Raw genomic sequence first — 24,609 nt, forward strand, 5'->3', positions numbered from 1 at the left:
AAGATTTAGTATTTACCTGTCCACTCGAGTAGCCACCACCTTGAGAAGATGATCCCTATAAAAAGCAGATGCAATTTATTTTTGTTTAAAATGGCTTCTGGAAAACAAGACTGATGTTGAAGACACACAATTATTAATTTTTTTCCAAACAGCTTGCCATTTGATTTCACAAGACATGATGCCAGATGTCATGGGAAATTCTAGGAAATGAATGGCTTGGTACACTTTACTCATTTGGATAATTTTTAAATAGTAGAGCCATTTTGGAAGGGAACTGCAAATAATGAATAAAATAGATGCTTACATGTCCACCTGACTGGCTGCCTCCTGGGGAATAAAAATCCTGGAAAAATGTATTGAAATTACATGAAAAAACCAAAAACCAAAACCTGGAAAGATCAGGGTGGAAGCTAAACATTCCTTGCTTCTCCACCTTCCTTAATTTTCTCTTGTTCAAGAACAAAAATTAAAATCTGTCTTTCTGTATAAAACAGTACATGCCTCTTTATGACTATTGATAATTCCTCTTTTGATGAAGATATTCTTTGGGATACAACAAATAAAGAATTACTATATCTCCAACAAAATAATTTCTCAGTCTGTGTTACTTAATACTCATTAGAATAAATACAACGGGTGCCATGTAAAAATGGCATAAAAATGGAAAGCCTCACATAGCACAACAAAGCAAAGGGTTGCACTTGAAATAAATGCTGCAAAAATCATGGTATTGAAGCCCTTTGCAGTTAAGCAGTGATTTAAAAAGCACAGGAACTGGAACAATAAATTGTGGTATCACATTTGTGATGTGAGTTTGATATTTAAGAGCACACCTCAGCACTGATTGGGGTTCCTAGCAGTACTTTGACTCTTCAGCCATATCCTCATTCCCTCTGTGCTTGAGGACTTTCTATCCCACACTGGAAGCTGCCACACCAGTTTCCACACAGGATTTAGGTGTCTGGCAGTTGCCAAGCCCTGGGACAGACACCCTGGCAATATACAAGGAAGGAGCACTTACCCGTTCACTCTGGCGGCTACCAGCTGGTGAGGAGGAATCCTAAAAAACATTAGAATTGAATTATTGCAATGGCAAATATTACTACTTTTTTCTGAGCAAGGGTGGAAGGCAAAGAAAAATACTGTTTGTTGGGAAGGTTAAAGATGTAGGCTATAGGATAAGCAGCCCACAAGTTCTTTCTCTGCTCATTTCTGGTGAATGGCATTTCTTTAATTTGAAAGGTGAATTCTGACATAGTGATATAAAGGAATGAGATCACATCTCAATTTTATTTCCTCCAGAATGTTACAGAGCAAAGCATCAGCTGTCTTGGTTCTTGTAGACCTCAGTGGTACACACCAATGTTTTTATACCTTACTTTCTTTCAGAGGGCTTTTTGGGCCCTCTGTAGTATCATATTTTAGCTTTCTTGAATATCTGTAAGAAGATTTTGGTACAGAAACTACACTGAAACTAATGACCCAGTATACCTGTGGCTGAAGAGCACAGCTGAATTTATAATTATTTGCAGAGAAAAATTTCCTACTAACCAGGACCAGACTTACTGAAAATCCATTTAAAGTACAGTCAATTACTCAAGACGGAGACTTGGAAAGTTTTATAAACAGCTTCAACAGAATTTATAGGAAATATACTTTAGTCAGGAGAAAAGGCATCTTCTTAAACAGAAAAGCAGGCAGTTTTCACCACACTACACAAAACCAGACCATTCCTATGTAATATATAGATGAAGGAACTTGAATCTGATACGTCTGGCATTGGAAAAACACAAATGAAGTGCAGTGTGAATTGGAGACAGAAGGAGAGGGAAGTAGTCACATAATAATATTGCATTTTGATGGAAACTGTGAAATAAAGAGTTTCCTTTGTAATTGCTACTTCTAATAACCAATTAAAATGTATGATTTTTACAAGTCAGAACTGTTGTAACTGCAATTTTAATTTGCAAAGTCCTTATCATACATAGCACAATAGCATGACATAATTTAGATCTACATTTTCCATTCTCTGTAGAAAAAATGCAATTTCAAAGAAGTTACTGTAGAAAATGATGAACAACAGATGATTAGAATGTAGTGTGAAGGAGTTCTTGGAGATAAGATTACGAGTTAAAGTAAAGGTCCATGTAAGGAAATAGATACTTTAAGAGGTAGTGAATTAAGATATTGATATAGTTGAGAAGAAATACTTACACTCTCAGCAGTTTCACTGCCTCCTAGGGAAGGTGAATCCTGTAAAATAATGAAAAAACATTTACTTTCATATAAAAAGGACTCTCACATGTTCTAAATTGTGGAGAATATAAAATAAAAGAATAAAAATAACAAACCGCTTAGAATCTTCAATTTTACCTAAAGCAGCGAATGTGCAGGAAAAGAAAAAAATATGTAACTTCACCTGTTGCTTAAACAGAAGAGGTTGGGGGAAAAAGCCCTCCTTGCAAACATACATTTTTATAAGGAAAAATTTTAGATAAAGTTCATTTGCAAAGTTAATAATTCTTTATATTCAGAAATCCCATTATCTATACTTTCAACAGGTTCTGCATAAGAAAAGTAAATGCACAAAATGTTTTCCTTTTGAATGAGCTAATGCATAAACAATAAAGTAGTTAAAGCATTGAACAGTCACAGGGCACAGTTAGGGGGCTTCCCTCCATTTGAGTTGTAAAAGGGTGAATTAAAGAGGACCAAAAGATAAAATGGCATTTCTGTGGTCATGGTCACTTAAAAATAACTGAAACCTAGAACCCAGTGCACATAAGAACCAACAGAGCAATCTTAAGCTTTTGGCATAGGAGACAAATAACAATTACCTGGCCATAGGACTCAGCACCACTATACGCGGAAGATCCACCCTGTTCAGAAAACATAAACAATTCTCATACTGCAAACAGAATAATTCTCATATTTGGAACAGACTTTTTTTTTGGACACTAACTGTAGGGATCTCCTTCTGGGAAGATTTAAAAAGTATGATTATTTACCTAGTTATAAGAATGGCTCTTGAGCAACTCATAATTATGTCCCTGTAAAACACTAACTTAAAATATTTTTTAACTCAAATTCTAATTCCACTTTTGAAAAGACCTTCATCTTGCAGGTGATTCAAAGCTAGCATTGTTGACAAGAACAAACCTTCAAGATTGGAGGCACCCCACTTTTTACTCCCTTGTAAACTTCTAACTAAGTAGCCTGGAAGTATATACAAATTCACTCACTCCTCAAAGAAAAAGCCCACTTTCATTAAAATATAGCAAGAGCCAAAATACAGAATATAGCTGTATATTTGACCCAGGCCATTTGCCCCCAGCACCCTCTATACAAAGAGAAAAAAAGAGTATTTACCTGACCATAGGATTCACTGCTACCATCATAAACAGAAGACCCTCCCTGTAAAGAAAATAAAAAAAAGTTGATTAATTTGGTTCCCTCAAGAAAGTGTTTTCTGTCTTTGATACACAGAATAGGAATGAAAATAAAAGAACTCTGTTATCTCTACAAACAAGAAAGAATGCCTACCTGTCCATAAGATCCACCAGGATAGTAGGAAGACCCTCCCTGCACAGAAAACACAGAAATTTACTGGTTTGAATTGTTCTCTCAAGGAATACTTTTACACTGCTCCTGCGAAGACACAGTGACCCGAATATTTACCTGGTTACCAGAGTAAGAACTGTGGGAAGAACCTGGGCCGCCCTAGAAGAAAAACACAAACCAGCTATTTTCTCACAGACAAGAGTTTAAATACCTGCCTATCCAGTTCTCTCTTTACACTCTTTCTCCCAATTTTGAGCTAATTTCTATGTACCTGAATAAAATTCAAGACCATTACTGTTAAACTAGAAGAAATCTTCTAGTGGCAACTTTCTTAGCCTGCTGAAATTTGTATTCTGTAAGGAAGCTGCAGATACCAGTCTGTACTGTTCTCTGTCAAACTTCACACCTCTAGCTTACACCAGGGTTAAGCTTTCTGCTCTAAGGGACAACAGTCAGGTCTCTAATTATGGCATGTCATAGCACCCACAATACTGGGCGTGATGGAGCCAGGAGGAGGGAGTCTGTGTTATCCTGGTAAGGGAGGAAGAACTACTACCTGTCCATAGGATCCTCTGGGATAGAAGAAAGGCCCTCCCTGTGCAGAAGACAGAATGGGTTACTGGTTTATATTTGGCTACTCCTTCAAGGGAAGGTTTTGGATGGAGCTTCTGAATAGGGCATTTTATCTGAATGTTTACCTGGTTACCAGAATATGTGCTGTGTGGATAACCTGGGGCTCCCTGAAATGAAAACACAGACTAGCTATTTTCTTGCAAACAGGATGGTGTAAATACCAATGTACCCAACTCTCACTCTAGGTCAATACTGTTAAACCAGAAGGAACTTTTTATCACCGATTTTCTTATTTGGATGAAAGATTCTTCCATGAAAGTTGTAAATACAGTTTAGTCTTTTCCTCTGACAGATTTCATGTTGTAAGTTACAAACAGCTGATTCATTTCTTGGGTGTTATATTTCACAACAGCCACTACACAGGGAACATAAGAATGAATATAAAAGAACTCTGTTATCTCTACAAAGAACACCTACCTGTCCATAAGATCCACCAGGATAGTAGGAAGACCCTCCCTGCACAGAAAACACAGAAATTTACTGGTTTGAATTGTTCTCTCAAGGAATACTTTTACACTGCTCCTGCGAAGACACAGTGGCCCGAATATTTACCTGGTTACCGGAGTAAGAACTGTGGGAAGAACCTGGGCCGCCCTAGAAGAAAAACACAAACCAGTTATTTTCTCACAGACAAGAGTTTAAATACCTGCCTATCCAGTTCTCTCTTTACACTCTTTCTCCCAATTTTGAGCTAATTTCTATGTACCTGAATACAGGTACTGTTAAACTAGAAGAAATCTTCTGGTGGCAACTTTCTTAGCCTGCTGAAATTTGTATTCTGTAAGGAAGCTGCAGATACCAGTCTGTACTGTTCTCTGTCAAACTTCACACCTCTAGCTTACACCAGGGTTAAGTTTTCTGCTCTAAGGGACAACACTCTAATTATGGCATGTCATAGCACCCACAATACTGGGCGTGATGGAGCCAGGAGGAGGGAGTCTGTGTTATCCTGGTAGGGAAGGAAGAACTACTACCTGTCCATAGGATCCTCCGGGATAGAAGAAAGGCCCTCCCTGTGCAGAAGACAGAATGGGTTACTGGTTTATATTTGGCTGCTCCTTCAAGGGAAGGTTTTGGATGGAGCTTCTGAATAGGGCATTTTATCTGAATGTTTACCTGGTTACCAGAATATGTGCTGTGTGGATAACCTGGGGCTCCCTGAAATGAAAACATAGACTAGCTATTTTCTTGCAAGCAGACATTTACATGAGTCCATTCTGAATTTCTGTTCTTTCAAATAAAGCTTTTGAGGACAACATTACCGCAAACATTAAAAGAGAATGCTGGGGGGGCATTGTTAGACATCAGGAAAACTTTAGCAGGTTCTGATTTTTTCTCTTCAGGTTAAAAGATCTGAAAGTAGCAGTAACATTTAATTTTACTCTTTCTAATCACAGAATCTAATGTCATGCCTTGCAGACTGTTGTTATAGATGATCATGATAATGATGGTCTTTTTAAAAATTGCCAGAACACTGAACTTCCAAAGTGTAAATAGTGTTTAGGAGAGCTCACCACTTATGAGAGAAGACTATTTACCAGTCCATAGCATCCACTATTACTGTCACATCCCCTTCTTATACAGAACAGGGAAAGTATTATTCTATGGTTAGACTGCTTCCTCAGAGCAGTAGACTAAGGTCTTGCCTTTAGATGAAACTTAGAGAAAAAGCAGAATAATTGCAGTGTGAGACATTTGGGGATCCAGGATCCACGTAAGGAAAACCATTTTTCTTTGAAAAAACTTTTTGCAGGAATTTTCCTCCTGTGCTGAAGAATCTTCAAGGAAGTAGATAACTCTTTTATGTAAGATTTATGAATGGTGGTTTATTTGTACATGTACATCTACCTATAGCTTGCTTTTTTATTCAGAAGAATGTACCTACCTATCACAGCTAATCTGTTTGCATGCTAATCTAAGGCACTGTAGCTGCCACATGTAGAGGGCCCTGGACAGAAAATGAAGATAGCTCTGTTTTTTAATTCAATCTATTCCTTGCAAAGATTGCTGGATTTTACTGTTGGATGAAAGCAAAGATCAATTCTATTGCTATCTAGTTCATCATAAATTAATTTGATCAGTTGATAAAATTGCAAACTGGAAAACAATCTCTTGTGAATCAAAGTGGACACATCTGCACTGAGAGTTGATTTTCTACTGTATCCAATTTCGGTGTCTTTTCTTCATGTTGAAAATTTTTGTTGATAGCAACTAAATACATACACTCTCATCTCCCCAATCAAGATGTGGTGGATTCCTGTTACAAACTAAGTCCTTTTTTGCAACAATTAAAGCATGTAAAGAAAAGGGCTCATCAGAATGAAAACTTGCATAAAGATGCCCACCTTTTTCCTTGTAAATGGATTTGTTGATATAGATTTACAATCACATGACAAATAAAGGTTTTTCCTCAATTAGGTTTCAATAGTAGTTATCTTAAATAGACTAGTTTATATTTTAAAACATACAGGTCATGATTACTGCTCACCCTCAATTAGGTGAAAGAGGTGGTATTCTACCTTACCAAAATGACTGCTCTTTATTTTAACTTAATGAAGTTAAGTCCAGAAAGCAGTAATTTTTTTATACTGTCAGTTTGTTTAAATAGCATGGGGGGTTTTAAATAGAAAGGATAATCCGCAAAATAATTCCCATTGAAATTGAAAACTAAAAAAAAATATTACACCATTCAAATGGTTTTATGGAAATACAGCTTCAGTAAAAGGTTCACAATAAGTATTCCGGTAGAAGAAAGGTGACTTTAAAATGCAAGTTCATCTGTCTTTGCCAGGTGAAGCCAGAAGCCTGGTAAAACTACACTATAATGTCTAGGTAAGCACATTCCTTGGCCTTTTTCCCAGCACAGGGACATTGCCTAAGAGAAAAGTTTATCCAGTGCAAGTGACAATGAAATTGCAGTGATTGTCTTTATGGGAAAGAACAGTTTAAATGTTGATTTAAGAAACTAAATTTTGAAACATTTACAGATTTTGATGTTTTAGTCACAGTATTTTATTGCACCAGTTAGAAAGACAAGGAAACTAACCTGGATGCAATTAAATTGATTAAATTAAATTCTGTGGTTACTATAAGGGATAATGACTGTTTTTTGAAAGTAATGAATAATTAGCACATAACAGTCAAGTGACAGAGCATCTGGATCACCAAGTACAGGTACAGGAAGTTAGTGGCTGAATAGTAACTATGCAGGTCAAGTAAAGTGGAATTCATTCTTCCGTTTCATTGTATGTAGTTTACCCATACTAAGGAAATGAATATTAATGTTTAATGTTAACCAGGTGTCCATATTTACTAGATGATTAATTCAAGATACTCCATTATGTAGATCGAAGTATAAACTCAAAAAAATAATTACCTGTCTATGACCACTGCTTCCATCAGGACAAATGCAACCACCCTATAAATTTTTAAAAAAGGAAACAATCATTGCTTTGTGGAAATTTAAAATAAATTCTTATTTCAGATGTGAAACTGTTTAGGGGAAGAAAGACTGTGGGGTTACAGAGTAGCTGTGACCTTTCCTACACCTAGAACAAATGAGTTTAGCTCTGAATAGTTAACATTTGCTTTGAAAGTTGGACTGATAGTACATCTCTTGGTGCTGTGTCTCAGGGACAGATGCTCAGCAAGACAGAAGTATCAAGTAGTCCAAGAGTGCAGAGAATCACCATTGTGCTCTCACCAATAAAACATACATGAAATTGAAACAGTGTTGAAAAGTGACTTCAGAGAGCCATTTCTGATAAATTTAATCTGAACAGTCACTTCATTTACAATTTAATGCATAACATGACCAATCCTCCATGCAAAGGTACTTCACTTAAACTCTGATTCCTGAATTTAATTAGTTTAATTACCAGGAAGCAATCTGGACAAGACTAGTTAAAAATAAAGACAATCCTGACCTGATTACTTGATCCACCACTGGTTGCAATAAATGATCCACCCTTTGAAGAAAACAATTACATTTTATCAAAGCATTTTATCAGAATCTGAATTATAAAATTATGTAGTGAGAAGTAAGGTGACAAACTCTTTCTACTACTTTCCTGCATGAACAAGCACTATCTGTTGAATTATTGTGAAAACATAGATTTGGATGAAATCTAATTAATGATACCATACACAGGGAATGGGTATCAGGAAAACTAATTAAGAAAACAGTTATTTTCTGGAGCTTATAAATCTGACTGCACTGTTGAATTAGATTGCAAACTCTCTCGAGACAGAAGACTATGCTAGTGTTAAATCTGCATAATGTGGCATGTAGCAGGATTCAGGATCTCTGGGAAGCTGATGCTTTAATAAAAACAGAATCAAGTGCCACTCTGGATCATTTAAATTTCACAAAATTCTCTAACATATACAGTGCTGCATCAGTACACGATCCTACAGAATATGAAAGTTGGTTCTACTTTTGTAACAGAAGTACCTAACCCCTAAGATGTACCTACTTACCAAATTTAAAATGAAAAAATTATATATCTGGCCATTACCATCACTAGAGCAGGACTGTTTCCAAAAAAAAAGATTCTAAACCTTTTTTTTTTGTGTTTTGCAAATGACTTTTACAAAATGTTACGTAAAGAAACACCTGTGATGGTTACCTGCTTAATGGAGAGAAGGAACAGAACAGACTCTGTATTCTGGGCCCATTTACAACTGTGCAAAGTTAAAACATTATAGGGAAAATGCTGCCAATTCAAAATAGCATCCTTCAGCACAGAAGGATTAGTGGAACCTAACTTTCAGAATGAATTATAATTTATCAGAAAGCTCCTTGCAATGGTATCATGCACCTGACACTATGTTATTACCTGGCCGTCAGCGTGGCTGCTGTTTGAAGGAGAAGATGCATTCTGCGAAGAAATAAAAAATGACACATTTTTCAGTAAGGGTAATATAGTGCTATTGGGAGAGAACTACCTAACCCTAAACAGAATTCTCTGTTGTGGAAACTAGATCCTTCTTTTTGTAGGTAATACAGCAAGGAGCTATAACACCAGCAGTAGTTCAGAAAAGGTGACGAGAATGGTTTACCTGTACATCATAGGCTCTTCTGCTTAAAGTGTGTGATGTATCCTGTAAAAAACAGGAATATTTGCTATTAGGAGATTAAAACTCTCTGATCTGTGATAGACCTTCTTTTTTTCCCCCCTGTATTTATTTAAAACAGCTCCAGACCCTTTATTATATACATTGAGTAGGAATGGCTTATTATAAAATAAAAGGTTATTTGCACATAATTTTTATAGGCTACTGCTGAGTCAGACTTGAAGCTATACAATACACATACCCGTATCCCCTCCACAGCCTGTTGAGCACAGTAAATTACCAAATATTATTCTTTCTTACTTCATTATTCTATCTCTTTTCAGCTAAAATTTTAGCTGTCCTTTGTATGATACTCATTTAATTTGAACTTTAGCTTGGACCAACTCTGTTCTTAATGAAAAGCAGGAATTTAAGCTGCCTTCCACTTCAAAGCATGATTTGCATGTCTTTTTTTCATCTATATATTTCCTTTAAAGAAATTCGTGCAAAGAGCAAATAGTTAAGTAACTTTATTTTAATTTTTCCTTAAATAGAAGAATATTAATTAGGGTAACATATTTACAGAAAAATTAGGCATAATTAGGACAAGTTAGGGCTAAAATCCTACAAGCAGTCAGAAAAGAAAAGAAAAAAAAGTTACTTACTCGGGCAACAAGAACTTTCTTCTTTGCACAACCAGAACCCTGTAAAGGAGCCAAAAGATTGTTACTACTTTAGAGGTGGAGTTATCTGCACTAAGTACTTTAGCAAAAATCTACTACTTGTCAAGGTCACATATTCTGGAAAAGGAAAATGTCTGGAGATTTCATTTTAATATCATTAAGGGTCTTAAAAAGCATATTCTTTGTTTGTTTTCCCTTTATCGCTCTTCGGTCAGAAGTTCCTGCCCAGGGGAGTCTCCCTCAGCTAAACCATTATGGTTTGGAGAACAACATGTATAATTACTCTTTTATGGTTAAGGTTTTCTTGGTGTTTTTGTTTTGTTTTTGTTTGCTTGTTTGTTTGGTTTTTTTTTTTTAGAATTCCCTATGCTTTGTTATAACCAAGGGAATACTAGCACCTTTTGTATGGAGGAAGTGATGAGGCCCCTAAACAAGGCTTGCTGCTGAAGGATTTTTTTTTCAGAACCTTTTGCATTCAAGGTAAATTTAAGTGAAAACAAAGGATGTTTCAGAAGACGTCCTTACTTCCTAGAATACATGTTTGGTGCAGTACTAAAGTAGTAGAGAGAAAAATGGGGAAAACAATGAAGCAGTACAGTGTATGGCTGACAACTGAAGAGAAGGCAAGTAGCTGATGACAGGAGGTTACTCTAGATGGCAGTAAAACAAAAGAAGGCTGTGACATAAAAAAAGCTTTTCTATGAACTGAAAAAAGTAGGGGAAAATGTAATTTATTTACACAACAATATATTTGCTTGGTCACAATCTATCCATGTTAATCACAGTTTCTGCTTGTAGGACAGATGGAAAGTCTTGACAGAGAGAGTATAACCAGGGACAAATGTTACTTTACAGCAATAGCATAAAAGAGAGTTTAAATTTGAACAGGTGAAAAAAGCTTGAGGTAAGGTACATGCCTCATGTACATAGGTGGTTAATTCCCGAAAAAACTACACAGTCAAAGTGCATGTACTATGAAGAAAATATATCAGTATATATTCTGTATTGTGCAGTTTTTAATAATTGTGCAACAACCTTGAGTACAGAGAAATAATTAACTTTTTGAAGGGTATTATAAAGCAATCATACACTACAGTTAGAAGTCCATGGGTCTAATACAGAAGTGTTCAGTTACTAACACTGTCATTAATCATAAGAACTTGAGTATTACAGAAGAAACAAAGTACTTACCCGACTCTTGGCACTGTAAGTAGTGTCATTCTGGAAAAGAATAAATTATTCCCTTTTTAAAGAATTATTTAAATACAGTAAGCTTACAGAAAACTAATTTTTTCCGAAACAGCATATGGACATATTCCACTTGTTGCTCACATTCTCCACAGCCTTGTCTAAATTAGTTTGAAATCCTATAATTACAATCTGAAAAACATTTTAATAGCAGCTTTAGATTGGTAGAAGTGCAACATGAAAAGCAGTGGAATATCCATAATTTCTTCTTTCATTCATTGTATGTATTTAAATATTTTCTTTTAGATTTTCTTTTTTTTTTGAAAATTACTGTAAAAGTTATCTTTACTTTTGGGGAAAATCTTCTGTTACTGCAAAGCCATTGAAATACTTTTATCCATATTTCATTTTATCAAGTTAAATGCATTTAAAAACACAAACCATATCTGTAATTACATATTTGACAACTTTCACCAAGAAAAATGCAGTTGCTGAAACAGCTATTAGTGTGGGAACTCGGCATTCTTTCTGTATCATTCTGCTCAAAAGACTGCATCTAGCAGTGCAATATTTTCTCATCTACACAAAAAATGTTGTGATGAAAATATATTAGAGAAAACATACTCACATCATCACAAGCATTGGGATTATCATCTGAGGAATATTGTGAATCCTAGAAAAACAGCAGATACCAGTTATTTCCTCACAAAATGGGTTGTTAGCAATACACTTTGATACTGTACTCTGCAAGACAGAAGAGATGCTTATGCAAAGGAAAAGCTGAGTTAAATTAAATTAAGATCTATGTAAGGAAAAAAAAAAAAGGAGCCAAATCCATAGCTGCAATAGTTGCTTACAGGGAATGTTCCAATCTTCAGTAAAGAAAAAAACACCCAAACCCAACCCAAAACACGAAGAGCAGAGAAAAAATTATGTTTTATTACATCTTTGAGAAAGATGATGCAGGGACTACAAATAATGTGTAACTAGGAGAAAGAAAGAACTAGTTACCTGATTATCATAATAGGTGTCTGAGGAGGATGATCCACCCTTTAAAACAAACAAAATCAGGATGTAGAAACCCGATTTTGAGCAGACACTAAAGCTTATATGAAGTGATGTGTAAGTAGGGAAATAGAATACTACTTACTTGGCCACCACCATAGTTTTGTGAGTAGGATCCATCCTACAAAAAAAATATAAACTCTACTTCAGAAGAAACTGTGATTTTCTTCAAGGACTGTAAAGCTGGAATAAACAATTGCCTAGGATTTCTTTTAAGATACTTGGATAACTTATCAAATATGATAAGAATTCTTACCAAGAGAAAATCAAGGTCTACCTACCTGGTTGCTACCATAATTTTGTGAGGATGATGATCCACTCTGCTAAGAAACAACAACAAAAAATAATTAGAATGAATATTACAATATTGCAGATTGGATACTGATCAACCATCATGGAAGTAAAAGCTCATAAAACCCCAGGGGGAGACAATAATAATCTAGTACTTACTTGGCTACCACCATAGTTTTGTGAGTATGATCCACCCTGTGAAAACAAAACAGCAAGAGTTAAAATTCTGGAGAGCTTAATTTTATCAGAATGCACAGAGCTGTCTTAGGGCACTGAGTTCTTTCTATGTAAGTAGAATTTCAGGGCTGATAAAAAGTATGTTTGCAGGGAAAGAGTAACAGGCTGGAGATGGGGAGACCCCGCAAGTGTCTATACCCTCATAAGCAAGAAAACTATACGCTGAATTAGAAATGCTTAAAAACTTTTTATCAATGGATAATAAAGAGCTGCCTACCTGACTACCCTGTGATCCACCCTGTGATCCACCCTGTAAATCAGACAAAAAATTATGCATGCTTTAGACACTTGCTGTTTGTATATGGAATATTTTTAATGAAAGTTATGATACTTGCTTAGGAAGAGTAAGAAGAAAAGGTAGATATGCAATATGGATATAATTTCTAATGCAGTAAGCACAGATTGCCAATAGTGCAAAGGTAAATATTAGATGAGAAATATATGAAAAATTCCCCTGGTAGCATTATTACACAGAAAGCTGTGAGCTGTGAAGTATCAGGGCCTCCAGGAATAGGTTTTAAATAAAACACTCAGTATGTTTCAACGTGCCCCCTTTAGAAGAGAAATGTAACTTCTCCAAGTGTAATCAGAAAAGACATTTTTGGAAGTATTAGTGACAAAAGTGCATAATAAGAACAGTGAAATCCTGAGCTATTGAAGTGAGTGGGATATTTGCCATTCACTAAAATCGGACTGAGGCTTCATTCAGAAGAGGTAAAGGAAAATGAAATAAAAAGTATTATCTTTCAATGTTCTAGCAGATTTTAGAACAAAATTTAAGCACCTTCTTTAGTCTTACAAAGGAATAGTTCCTCTTTACAAAGAAAAAATTGAAATGCTATTATAAAACAATTACATACCTATTTAATATATTATTCTTTCAAGTTATAGCAATGTATTAAATACGGTGCATTGTATACACTATACCAAATCATATTAATATATTTTAGCAACATCTATGTTGTTTTTATATTTATAAATATAGTATATATTTATAAAGCACAGTATTTATTGATACAATTATTTTATCTCATTTTTCTATTCCTTGTGAAAACTCAGTAACAAAAGAAGTATCAAAAATAAGAAAGAAATCATCTATTGCTGTTTTCTTACTAATTTTCAACATGACAGAGATTACTTCTTTAAATATAGCTGACACCCTTTAGGATAGTGGTTTTTACAGTTCCAACATTGAACTTGGAACAAATACACATGTAGCTGTCTCTAGTTCCCTGCAAAAACTGAATGAATTCTTAAGCCAGTTTGTTCCAGGAACCCCAAGTGGCAGTCCTAAAGTATTTTCTGACTTTTGACAGGAAAGTCCACAGAGAGGCTGGTGAGCTCCAGCCCTGATTTAAGTTGTGCCACTTCAGCAACTCTGCAGCAGAGTTCTTCTTTCCAGAATCTGGCCTTAATGTCCTATAAAGCGAGACATTTCACAGGCATAATCCTAGGAAAAAGGGGGGAAAAAGACTCCAAAGCCCCCGTGATACTCCTGTGTACAGGAAAATGGTGAGTTCTCATCTCCTAACTTTTAAAATTATATAGATTTGTGCCACATGAATCTGAAGTTGTTGCTAATTGAGTTAGTGGCAAAACTAATTTTGGATGCATCTTAAAATAAGAGGAGAAAGAGTATTTACCTGGTGGCAGGGATTGCTATCATATGAAACACCCTATTAAAAAAAATAAACAAAAAGGTAAATGCCCAAATCTTCATTTTTCTTTCAAAGTAATTTGCTTTCTTAAAATTTCTTCTGTGAGAATTAATGTAACAAAACTCACCATAAAACTTTGCAGAGGGTGAGTTTAATTTTATTTAATCCTTTAAATGTGTGGCTTTACCTTCTGTCACTCCCATACCCACATACTAAGAAGCATCAAGACACATGCATGCAGGTGATCAAAGGAGGAGTTCTTGTGAGGCACAAGGAAAGAAAGATAGGCTGGCAATGGATGTCTCTCTGTATCACCCTAGTTCCTCTTGGTTGGTAAAGATTAACTGTTGGTGGAGTTTTTTTGGAATCAATTGTTACTGATGGGTGACTATCTATCTCTGTTGTGACCGTTTATCTCAGTGTGACCATCTATCACTTGCTAGATTCACCCACTATAGATGCTAGGCAAGGCTGCTGCTCAATGCATTTTATTTCCCGTTTTGGGTATATTTTGGCTACAGCCAGTCTTCCTGTTGGGATAACAGGATGAGAAACAGTATACAGAAAGAGTTCTACCCTGGCTGTCGCACTCCCATTATCACAGCACAGATAAGTCAAGAGCTCTGTCACCTGTGACACAGCTTAGGTCGAAGGAACACATTTTTCAGTGTTTATCAGTTTGATTGTTGTTATCTGTGTCCATGTTGTATTGCTTCTTATGATGCTTTTCCATGCATTTCCATTCGTGCTTAACTTACACCAGTCCTAATATTTCTGCTAAATACTTGTGAAAATGTCTTTATTTATACCTCTATTTAATTCTTGTTGCTTTCCTCAATATATTTATTTAACCATAGGTTTACTACATGACCTCATTCACGATCCGTTCATCTGGGATCTCATCACTGAAGACATTGTCTTTACTGTTGTAGGCATACACAAGTTGAAATGGAATTAGGATGAAAACTACTAATTAAATTCCTGTTCCACAGGAGCCACTCTCTAATCCTATTTTTTTCTATAGAAAATAAATGGAGCAACATCCAAAAATTCCCAAGGAAATATTTTATCTGTTTATTAAGTAGAGAGATTTCTGTCTTCAGTGTGTAACTCTAAATGGGAGAAGCATTTCATACGAGTTACAATGACAAACAATATCAGCCTTCCTTGATCTCTGTGCTAGATAAATCCATGTAACAATCAAAACAATTGATTGAAACTAACAAACATTATAGAACTTGTTGAAAAATGTGTCACTACTGGAAAGAAAGCTGGGTCTAGTTTTCAAATAGTTTGGAGAAAAAGGGACTTACTTGTCCACAACCGCTGCTGCCACTTGAAGATCCACCCTGCTTGGGAAAAAAAGAAGAGCAGCCTGTAATCCAAATATTCATTTTCATTCATTTTCTCCATTTCAAATACAGAAACAAATTTTCAAGTGCTTTAGATGCTTGACTGCTTAAAAGGTTGGGCATCTACATCCCTCTACATTCAACTGTGAATTTTCTGGTAAAGTATTTGTGTATGTTAAGACTATAGTGCATCAGAAAGCTGACACCTACATGCACTCCTTTCTACATGGGAAACAGCTGTTTCAGTGTGCCTATAATTGCCAGCCTCATGAAAAAAATTCACAACTCTTATTTGTAATGGCTACTTACTATATTATTTTAAGAAACAAACCACAGAATTCTCAATACATATATGGGAACATCACATACATGCTGTATAATGACTGGTGACAGACTGACACTTACCTGTCCGTAGGAACTACCACCTTGAGGCTGGTAGCCCTGCAGGAAAGGCGAGAAGTCACTTACAAACAGAGCTATGTAGTCTCTTAGCAAAGATGCAACAGAATCATAGAATACCAGAGAGAAAAGCCCAGTTCCAGTAAAAGTTCCTCTGTACTATGTTCTTTTTTCCTTCATGGTATTTCAGTGGTACAAACCAAAATCAAGGATGACTTGGCAACACCAAGAAGGAAAAAGTCCCACCCACACCCCAAAGTCCATTTCAAGACAGGCTCCTACAGAAAAGCTTGGTGCATTTCAGCACAAAAGCCTCACCTGGCCATAGGACTGGCTGCCTTGGGAACCCTTTAAAAAAAAAGAGAAGGTATTTATCACCTGGACAAAGAGGCTTCTTTAAAGAGCATAACATTTTTGACAATACAGCTGCATGTGGGGTTCTCAAAAAGCACAAAGGAGACAGAACAGTATGCTGGCAGCTGGGCTGCAGAAGCCATGACTCAAATTGAGGTGCAGACTACCAGGGGAAATATCAGTCTCCAAAATCTGCCAGTCTTTCTGGTCACAGAGATATCAGTGAAGAACTTCCTACAGAATATTTAGTTTGCTTACCTGGCCATAAGAACTGCTGCTGCCCGAGAAACTTGGCCCACCCTAAGACAAGGACATAATATGGTTGGTTACTTCCCTTTTGCTAAGGATCTCAGCCTGCATTGGGAAAAGCAAGCAACTACTTCCTAAAGCTGTGCAGGGAAGTATAAGGAGCAGAACATATTCCTGGCTCTTATGAGGATGCTGAGTGCTATGATTTCACACTGGGTTTTCAGATAAATAAGTAGCACATGGATAAATTTTGAGTGTGAGTATGCACACTTTCAGAGCAAATGTGGTTTAAAGATCAAATTCTGAGGGATTGCTAAGTGCTTTTGCTGTGCCATGGCACTCCATTTCTCAAAGGCTGCATTCTGACTGGTGACTGACTGATTCTTATCTGGCCATAGGAACTGCCACCTTGAGGTCTGTAGCCCTGTATGAAATGAATTATTGATTCATAATTACTGTATTTGTGAAGCAGATGCCCCTCTAGAGTTTGCCTCTTCATGGGGTAAAAAAAGCCGGAATAAGACAGAGAATGTACAGACTCTGCTGCTTAACTAGAGTTATTTTGATACTTCTTATTCGGGATGAAGAGCTGTATTTATTGAATGAGGACTGTAGAGTAGTTTTACATGTGTCTCAGACAGGACTCGAGTTTTATGAAGGTTTTCCAGAAAGGCATGCAACATTTTCTTATTATGTTTATTTTGCCTGCCATTTATTGGACACTGGGCTTAGATGGCTAACAGTAGGTGAATACTGATTTCCTATCTTTGTATTTTTCATGGGCACCAGTTGCACAGTGCCCTTCCTCCAGGGAAAATAAAGATGTAAAATAATTTTGAAAAATTAAGGAAGAATCTTAAAAAAACACAGACTCATAAAATGTAAAAAAACCCAACGCAATTAAAATTAGCAGGTCAAGTGAATTAGCCAGGGACGATAGTACTTTTTGAAAAACTCTCAATAATATAAAGTTACTGTGGGTATAATTTGCTGATGCAATCTGCCTTCAATATAATCTCATAAAAGAGCAGTTGTTTCATGTACATGTAGATATGTGCCACAGTTGTCTGGGACAGCTACAAAGATGGGGCATTATCAAATAGAATTAGAAGGATCTTGTTTATTTCTGCTATGTGACAAAAGAAATCTTAAAAAAAAAATCATAGCTATTTCAGACCTGCTTTAATTTACATAAAAACTGTAAAGGGAGGTAAATATTCATCATTTACAGGCTCTATGACCAAATATTCATGCAGCTGAGAACCTGTCTCAGGGTTCTTTAGTTCCTCAGCACTGTTTCTCTGTACTGAGAGCAAGAGACATAAAAGAATTGACTATAAATTTGTCTTGTATCATGAAGGTCAACTAGAATGGTAATAGCATCAAATAGACTGTTTCTACCATAAATTTTAAAGTTCCATACCCATGGAAAAGATAAGATAGCAGCAGAAACCTATGATTTCTGCAGATATCCATGAAAAACAAAACTGTCATTTTCACAACAAAAGTTTTGAAATAGATTCAGAGGTTTGGGTTTTTTTTAAGAACTCAATATAAATGGAAAACAATATTTTAAGATTGGCCAAATTTTGCAGGGCCATGGCACTCCACTTTCTCAAAGGCTGTATTCTGACTGACAATTACCTGTCCATAGGAACTGCCACCTTGAGGCTGGTAGCCCTGCAAGAAAGGCAAGAAATCATTTACGAACAGAGCTACGTAGTCTCTTAGCAAAGATGCAACAGAATCATAGAATACCAGAGAGAAAAGCCCAGTTCCAGTAAAAGTTCCTCTGTACTATGTTCTTTTTTCCTTCATGGTATTTCAGTGGTACAAACCAAAATCAAGGATGACTCGGCAACACCAAGAAGGAAAAAGTCCCACCCACACCCCAAAGTCCATTTCAAGACAGGTTCCTACAGAAAAGCTTGGTGCATTTCAGCAAAAAAGCCTCACCTGGCCATAGGACTGGCTGCCTTGGGAACCCTTTAAAAAAAAGAGAAGGTATTTATCACCTGGACAAAGAGGTTTCTTTACAGAGCATAACATTTTTGACAATACAGCTGCACGTGGGGTTCTCAAAAAGCACAAAGGAGACAGAACAGTATGCTGGCAGCTGGGCTGCAGATTGTCCTACTCAAAGCAAAAACCATGACTCAAATTGAGGTGCAGATTGCCAAGGGAAATATCAGTCTCCAAAATCTGCCAGTCTTTCTGGTCACAGAGATATCAGTGAAGAACTTCCTACAGAATATTTAGTTTGCTTACCTGACCGTAGGAACTGCTGCTGCCCGAGAAACTTGGCCCACCCTAAGACAAGGACATAATTTGGTTACTTCCCTTTTGCTAAGGAACTCAGCCTGTACTAGGAAAAGCAAGTAACTACTTCCTAAAACTGTGCAGGGCAGTATGAGGAGCAGAACATGTTCCTGGCTCTTATGAGGATGCTGAGTACCATTATTTCACATACTGGGATTCCAGATATATAAGTAGTACATGGATAAACACACACTTTCAGAGAAAATGTGGTTTAAAGATCAAATTCTGAGGAATTGCTAATTGCTTTTTCTGTGCCATTGCTCTGCTTTTCTCAAAGACTGCATTCTGACTGGTGACTGACTGATTCTTACCTGGCCATAGGAACTGCCACCTTGAGGTCTGTAGCCCTGTAAAAAAGCAAGAAGTCATTTGCAAACAGAGCTACGTAGTCTCTTAGCAAAGATGCAACAGAAAAGCCCAGTTCCAATAAAAGTTCCTCTGTGCTATGTTTTTTTCTTTCATAGTATTTCAGTGGTACAAACCAAAATCAAGGATGACTCAGCAACATCAAGAAGGAAAAAGACCCACCCACACCCCAAAGTCCATTTACAAGACAGGTTCCTACAGAAAAGCTTGGTGCATTTCAGCAAAAAAGCCTCACCTGGCCATAGGACTGGCTGCCTTGGGAACCCTTTAAAAAAAAGAGAAGGTATTTATCACCTGGACAAAGAGGCTTCTTTAAAGAGCATAACATTTTTGACAATACAGCTGCACGTGGGGTTCTCAAAAAGCACAGAGGAGACAGAACAGTATGCTGGCAGCTGGGCTGCAGATTGTCCTACTCAAAGCAAAAGCCATGACAAACTGAGGTTCAGACTGCCAACCTTGAGCATTTTTGATGTTGAGTACTGACCTCCCTGTTGAACTGATCCTTACAAGTCATACCTACCCTTTTGAAAAGTTTTTATGATTTCATGTAGTGCTACAGACGATATTGACAGGCATTTGCCTCCCTCCCACCCCCAGCTCCACAAAAGGAGAAAGTCTTGAAGAACCTTCATACTTGAGTTCATACTATAATAGTCTCAAGTTTTAGTTTTCAACAATTTATGATGACATTATGTTAGTATTTGTTGAATCCACACACTTGTTTTTCACAGAAGTAGCTTTATCTTCATGGCTTTAAGTAATGCTGAAAAACACTGCACATCGGTCCATGATTATGATTCTTCATCATTCTTGATATTGCTAAGCAACTACCCTTTATGTCTTTTGGAATTTGAGGTCTAATATACATAGGATCTACCAGTATGGGGTTGATGGTGTGGTAATGAGCCTAGAATCACTTTTCCTTAGTGCCATGACCTTTGTGCTCCTTTCAGAGAACACACTGAGTGGAATACAGTCATTTCAATTCAACCTATCACACAGGAAAATACATTTGTGAGCATTCTAAACAAATTAGTTGAACATCAATACCAGATGATAATTTTATGAACAAAAGTCAGATAGATAGAAATATCTGCACCCTGTGAAATAAATTTCAAAATGCAGAAAATAATTTATTTCTGAGTTGTGCTGGCCCTGTTTCAGTGAAGTCTAGAGGAATATTTGTAGCCCCCTTTAAGTTCATTTACCGTGATATAAGTGCTGCTGCTGCTGCTGCTTTGCTGTCTTTGTCCACCCTACATGGGGAAAAAAAGTTATTTATTTTTAAGAGTAATTATGTACTAAGACATTTCAAGAAGCAATTCCATCTTTTTATCTACTAGCTAGTTTGAAAGTCATAAAGAGTTCATTAGACCTTTTCTTATGCCATACCATCTCCATGTGATACAAAATGTATATAAAGATCCTTCAAAAATAAAGTGCTAAAAGTATTTATACACTTTGATATCATGTTCTTAAAGCAAATTCATTGTATAACACATCATTGTGTCATATTGAGGTATTTCAAGTGAGTTTAAATAATTCTGCCCTTCAGTGGTACCATACAAACCGTTAAAATCATATCCATTTGTATTCATATTATGACTGAATTTTCATGACTAAGTACAACAAAATTCTGACAAAGGCTTTGTCAAAACATGAATTGAAGAAGCCATGGTTAAAATTAAGCCAAAAGAAAAGTCACTGCAGAAAATATTTTGATTCCCATGAAGTATGTGGATTATGAGTGGAATCAAATCTAATTTATATCTACATATTGAAAACTCTTAACCTGTGTAATCAAAACACTGTACATTTAAATTTAGAAATAAAATAACAAGGAAATTTTATTCCTTTCTCTGCCAGCATTCATCACTACTCATGAAAGAACATAATGCTATACATTTTGAAAGCAATGATTTTCAAAAGACAAATGTCATCTGGGATAACCTGCTACTGATCTTTCAGTGAAAGTGAGAATTTGCTGTAGTCTAACAGACTGGCATATGAAGGAAGGGAAGCCTAAACCATTAGGAGTTGGATGTAAGTTAAAATTGCAAAGGACCCAGAAAAAAACCAGTTGCAATGGTCTTTAATCAGCAACCAATTAAGATATCAACTTTGCTGTAGTCACAAAAACACCCTGCTCCACCACTGAAGTTATATCTAAATTATCCACACTTGTTCTCTAAGAGGGGAATAATTACTTAGTTTACTGAAACAAAGCTTCATTTAAAACTTGAGTGTAATGGAGAAAAGAATGTCTACCTGTACTATGATCCTTGTAGCAGAACTTCCCAAACTCTGAAAATAAAGTCCAGAAAAAAAAAACCATAATACAGTAAATTTAATTGCCTTGTTTAAATGCAGTGCACTTGAACAGAAAATACCAAGTTTATATATACACCATTTAGTTTGTGAAAATAAAGGGAAAGGTCATATGTGTGATGTACTGAGTATCAGTTCTTAACACCCAGCATTAAACTAGTTTATTCTCAGCTCTGAAAGTCTGGGGAGGCAGGCTGGCCCTACTACATAATTTTCTACACTTACATCTGCTTCTCTTACAACTGATATGGGGAGCAGCAGAGCACAGGCTATGCCCTCTCTGCACTAGCAGTCAGCTTGGCTCTTCCAAACGTGCTGAGTGAAGCTAAGACACCATCACCACTGCAGCTCTCTTGTTGTCACCTGCATTGGACACACATCACCACACGTGCAAATCCAGTTCCTGATCCAGTCACTTGTTTGCTGAATTCTGGGGCATGAGGGACAAATGTGGAAGCCTAACGCACACACCATCCTGAGAAACTGGCTTGATTCCATAAGAACTGTAATATTAATATAGAAATAATAGGAAATAATAGGAAAAAAGTATGCTTACCTGGGGGAAGGTATGACGCTGCAAATGAAACAAAACAATTTTTACTTATTTTGCATGAGGGCTTGTCCAAACAGAACATTGCAGCAGAGAAAGGGAAAAAGGGTCCTTATCTTTTGGATGCAATACACAACCAAATGTCAAAGGATGATATAAAAAGGACAGCATAGAACAAATGCATCTTAATCTTCATTCAGGTTAGAACAACATGTTCTATTACAAACTTAACACCGATAGGATATTACATCATACAAACTCATTTTAAACTCCTAAAAGCTAAACTTAGTTTTAATTGACTGTATGAGTTCCAAAAAAGCAGAGTGGAAATTTAATAGTTTAAAAATGAGAATGGAAGTGAATTTACAGAAGAAAATTGAAATAGAAACAGAAACTATTCAGGAACACAGAGACTGAATGCATTGAGAGACCTGGAATCTGCAGCTAATCCAGTCCCTCTGCAAGCACTAACAGCAATCACAGAAGCATGAGATTTGTAGCTATCTTATAACTGGCTTTCCCTGAAGATAATTATGCACATAGAGTAAACTCTGCCTGTCAGAGAATTGTCTCCATACACCAGGACTCTTTCTGAAAAATTAAAAATGTAGACGTTTGAAAGTTTTTTGAGTCAGAATTCTCAGTATTTTAAAGAGAAACTGCTTACCACAGGTGGAAAAGGGTTGCTGTTGGCAACGACCACTACCTATAGAGAAATCAGAGGAAGCTGTTTACTCATCATAGTGTCTAATTAAATTGTTAAATATGTTAGAAAAATGAAGAATACTGAAATCTCTATATTTACAAACTGATAATAATGCTATGGATGATCACTTTTATAAAAAAATTTAACACACATTACCAAGCAAAGAAGAATATATATGTACACATGGTTTACATAAGAGTGTAAGGAAATAAAAGACTTGCTCCCAACCACACAATGACTCAGCTGTAGAGGCAGAAGCAGGATTTCATGTATTGTACCATATCCATTGGCCTACACTGTGTGTCTTTTTGATCTTCAACGTTCCATCCCAAACTAGAAGATTAATTTATTTTGTCGTTATTCAATATTATGCTTAAAAAAAAAGACTTCATATTGAGTTTATTAAAAAAAAAAAATTAAGCCAAATGCAGACACAATGAGGTGTTAATGTTTTCTCACTAAAGCTCTCCCCACCTTTTTTTTTTCAAACTGAAAGCAGTTTGCATTACCCAGTGGTGTGAAAAGGAAAAGGAGAGTTAGTGCTCTCAGAAGTAAAGAATTCTAGTACAGAACAGGAAGAAGTATTAAAAAATAATTGAACAGTATGTTTTAAATTCTTAAAACAATGGTAAATTAAAATGAATAAAAACATCTGTGAGGACATGAATTGGTACACTTTGTGTTTACTGAACACACCACAGTATTAGCACTGAGCTTCCTGGGGACTGAGAGAAAGAGTCCATTTAAATATAATTATGAGTCAAATTCAACAATAAAATGAATTCTATTGATCTGACTTTCTCTGAGCCACACTTATTTTCAACCCTCATAACTATGTAATCTATATACTTAAAATGCTAATTACATCACAATTGCTATCCTAACTTTTTAAAAAGAAACATGTATTTTATATACAATTTAATCAGCTATCAGCAAGAACCACCACAGCACAGCTAGTTAGTATAAGGTTTCTAAGTACCAAAACCAATCAAATCATATGAATCAATCTGGGTTAAAACCCTGAAAAATCCTAACTGAAGCAAAAGGAGTCGCGCCAAGTTATAACTGTAAGAGTTTTTCCCTTTGAAAAGGAGAGCTTACCTTCTTACTGGAATCAGAGCTGCTTGAAGGGACAGACTGTAAAGAATACAGAATCCATATTTTGCTTAGGTAAATGTATGGCACATTAACTACAGCACTATTTTTCACAAGAATGTTTTGCTAACATGATTCCCCTGAAGTACCAAACAAAATAAGATTCTGAAGAAAAATATGAATGTATTGGCAATTACTAAATGAACAACCAAAATAAATTCACTAGCTTGATTTTTTTTCTAAACACCCAATTATTTTGTTATTTTTACAGAGCACTGTATAAAAGCTGCAAATGTTTCATTTAACATCAAATTGGAAGTTTGTTTATAGTAAAAATAATTTATTGCTAGAAAAAAAAAATTAAGTTCTTCTACCTTCATCAAAAAGGAAAACAACTCGAACTCCAGAACCCATCCCCTCAAAATTAAAAAAACAACAATTACAACAGTATCTGGGAAAAAATGAGATATGCCATCAGAAGATAAATGTTTTAAATGAAGCATAAAATAAAGTGCAG

At 36.0% G+C, this 24,609-nt stretch overlaps 1 protein-coding gene and 1 long non-coding RNA gene across 2 annotated transcripts in view; both read right to left on the bottom strand.

The window, feature by feature from the left end:
• Window positions 1-15: 15 nt before the first annotated feature.
• On the bottom strand, window positions 16-2,264 carry LOC115307808. The gene is made up of 4 exons (XR_003916169.1): window positions 2,215-2,264; window positions 1,022-1,060; window positions 305-343; window positions 16-55 (listed from the first exon to the last, which is right to left on the bottom strand). It is a non-coding gene; the product is annotated as an uncharacterized LOC115307808 (long non-coding RNA).
• A 6,964-nt stretch (window positions 2,265-9,228) lies between these two features.
• LOC108641204 (protein rtoA-like) overlaps window positions 9,229-24,609 on the bottom strand; it is a 36,746-nt gene continuing 21,365 nt past the window's right edge. Inside the window, exons 13-32 of the mRNA XM_029963229.1 lie at window positions 24,099-24,134; window positions 22,959-22,997; window positions 22,298-22,315; window positions 21,682-21,717; window positions 20,622-20,669; window positions 19,646-19,675; window positions 19,356-19,391; window positions 18,994-19,035; window positions 18,682-18,711; window positions 18,370-18,405; window positions 15,685-15,720; window positions 14,357-14,389; window positions 12,636-12,671; window positions 12,467-12,508; window positions 12,271-12,306; window positions 12,132-12,170; window positions 11,749-11,793; window positions 11,124-11,153; window positions 9,915-9,953; window positions 9,229-9,297 (exon numbers count right to left, since the gene is read on the bottom strand). Coding sequence (XP_029819089.1) covers window positions 9,229-9,297; window positions 9,915-9,953; window positions 11,124-11,153; window positions 11,749-11,793; window positions 12,132-12,170; window positions 12,271-12,306; window positions 12,467-12,508; window positions 12,636-12,671; window positions 14,357-14,389; window positions 15,685-15,720; window positions 18,370-18,405; window positions 18,682-18,711; window positions 18,994-19,035; window positions 19,356-19,391; window positions 19,646-19,675; window positions 20,622-20,669; window positions 21,682-21,717; window positions 22,298-22,315; window positions 22,959-22,997; window positions 24,099-24,134 — 756 coding nt within the window. The remainder of the gene's footprint in view (window positions 9,298-9,914; window positions 9,954-11,123; window positions 11,154-11,748; window positions 11,794-12,131; window positions 12,171-12,270; window positions 12,307-12,466; window positions 12,509-12,635; window positions 12,672-14,356; window positions 14,390-15,684; window positions 15,721-18,369; window positions 18,406-18,681; window positions 18,712-18,993; window positions 19,036-19,355; window positions 19,392-19,645; window positions 19,676-20,621; window positions 20,670-21,681; window positions 21,718-22,297; window positions 22,316-22,958; window positions 22,998-24,098; window positions 24,135-24,609) is intronic.

Source organism: Manacus vitellinus, unplaced genomic scaffold (genome assembly GCF_001715985.3).
Source record: "Manacus vitellinus isolate BGI_N305 unplaced genomic scaffold, ASM171598v3 scaffold_56_pilon, whole genome shotgun sequence".
Classification (NCBI taxonomy): domain Eukaryota; kingdom Metazoa; phylum Chordata; class Aves; order Passeriformes; family Pipridae; genus Manacus; species Manacus vitellinus.